This window comes from Primulina huaijiensis, chromosome 5, assembly GCF_012295235.1.
Source record: "Primulina huaijiensis isolate GDHJ02 chromosome 5, ASM1229523v2, whole genome shotgun sequence".
Lineage (NCBI taxonomy): Eukaryota > Viridiplantae > Streptophyta > Magnoliopsida > Lamiales > Gesneriaceae > Primulina > Primulina huaijiensis.
In genome coordinates, this window is record NC_133310.1 from 4,726,279 (window position 1) to 4,727,923 (window position 1,645).

At 41.2% G+C, this 1,645-nt stretch overlaps 1 protein-coding gene across 1 annotated transcript; it reads right to left on the reverse strand.

The window, feature by feature from the left end:
- Nucleotides 1–1,060: 1,060 nt before the first annotated feature.
- LOC140977466 (uncharacterized) lies at nt 1,061–1,489 on the reverse strand. Its single transcript, XM_073442206.1, has one exon. It carries the CDS (start codon nt 1,487–1,489, stop codon nt 1,061–1,063), a length of 429 nt encoding a protein of 142 aa, XP_073298307.1.
- Between the last annotated feature and the right edge of the window lie 156 nt (nt 1,490–1,645).

The following is a 1,645-nucleotide window of genomic DNA, read 5'->3' on the forward strand; positions in this document are numbered from 1 at the left end:
AGTAGACAATGTTACAAAAAATTATCGTGTCACACTTCAAAATATCGTTCAAAACCTAAACCCTCAGAAAGAGAGCCAGAGTAAATATTGGGGAATAAACAAAATGCTATACAAAACACAAAGAGAAGATATTAAATTAAGTATTGATCATCCCTTTGTTGATTTACATGAGAGATTTACACTGAAAATGCCATTAAAATTCCTATTTTCTCGCATTCCAAACACATTCACATGTCAAGATCGGTGTCAAACTACAAACCCAGATTAGAAACTAGATATAACATGTGTGCACTGTCTTATGTGTAGAGATGCACAAGGAGCTGAGTCAAACTCAAATATCACACTACTGGAGCTTGACTCGATTTAAATTTTGCAGGCTCGAGCTCGATTGAGTATTCAATTTCACGGTCGAGTTCGACTCGTGAAAATATTGAGTTACTCGAGCTCGGTGCTTGAAAAATGTTTGCAACATAATTTTTAAGGTTTGAATGTTGTATTTATATCAGCAAAACTACCCTTAAACTATATATCATTTAAAAAAGCAATATATAGTTACTCGAGTAGCTCGTTGAACTAAGTAGAAACAATTAAAAATCGAATTCGACTCCATAAATAGTCGAGCTATTCAACTCGAGCTATGTGAAATCAAATTCAAGTCGAGTTTTAACTGATCTGCTCTCGAATAGCATGACTTGCTTGCACCCTATATGGTGGGACACAACCAAATTGGCCTCCACATTTTCTTGAAGCTACACTAACACAATGACCAACATGGCACGCAGGGAAACCAGCGTGGTCGCGTCAAGACGTTTCTGGCGGTGGCAACGTCTCCTGTTGTCGTCGAAGTCTGTGACTCTTTCGTAATAGTCAGTTGTTGCGAATGAGGCCGTGATTGTTCTTGGCTTGTGCTCTTTATGGAACAAGCTGAACCGATTGATACACCTTTTTCACGGTCTCCTGTCGTTCTAAAGTATAGCAAAATGATTCACACGATCTGTCAATCTGTCGTAAATTCGTAATAACAAACGGAAGCTTCAATCTAGCTAAATGAAATTTAAACTTACGTCCAAAATGCGAAAGATTTGGTACTTGTCCTGCTTCCCTCAGAACGATGAGAAACACATCTGGCCTCAGTGGCCTGAGCCAAGGATTCTTCGTTCTTCTGGTTCTCGCAATCCCTGATCACCTCCTTCATCGTCGCCTCTGCTATTCCCAGCTCACGACTTCTGGTATCAGCACCCGTCTTGCCACCCGCACACTGCACTGCCGAGTAACTAAACATCTGACCAGACGTCGACGTCTGATCTGCGCGAAGCTCCCCGGATTTCCAAAAGAGATGGTCGTTAGTAAAGCTCATATTCCCCATGTGGATACTGAACAGTGATTCATTCGAAGCCACGCTCCAATCCGTGGGTGTCGATGACTTGTTTGTTGCGAATACATGAGATGGGATTCTATATGAAGAAGTACTGTTGGGATTATGTTCCATTGTTTGTGTCGGAGGGGCGTCTGTTACTGATGATGCAGTATTAGCATTGAGTGGTACTACTGATTGGATACTCGATGTTTCCTTGGAATTTTCGGAGATGGGAACATCAACGTGTGAAGAGACAATGCTTGGAGTGAATAGATCATTGTCTCCAAA

Coding starts and splice junctions, on each gene's coding strand:
- LOC140977466 (XM_073442206.1), bottom strand. CDS start 1,489: ATGGAACATAATCCCAACAGTACTTCTTCATATAGAATCCCATCTCAT.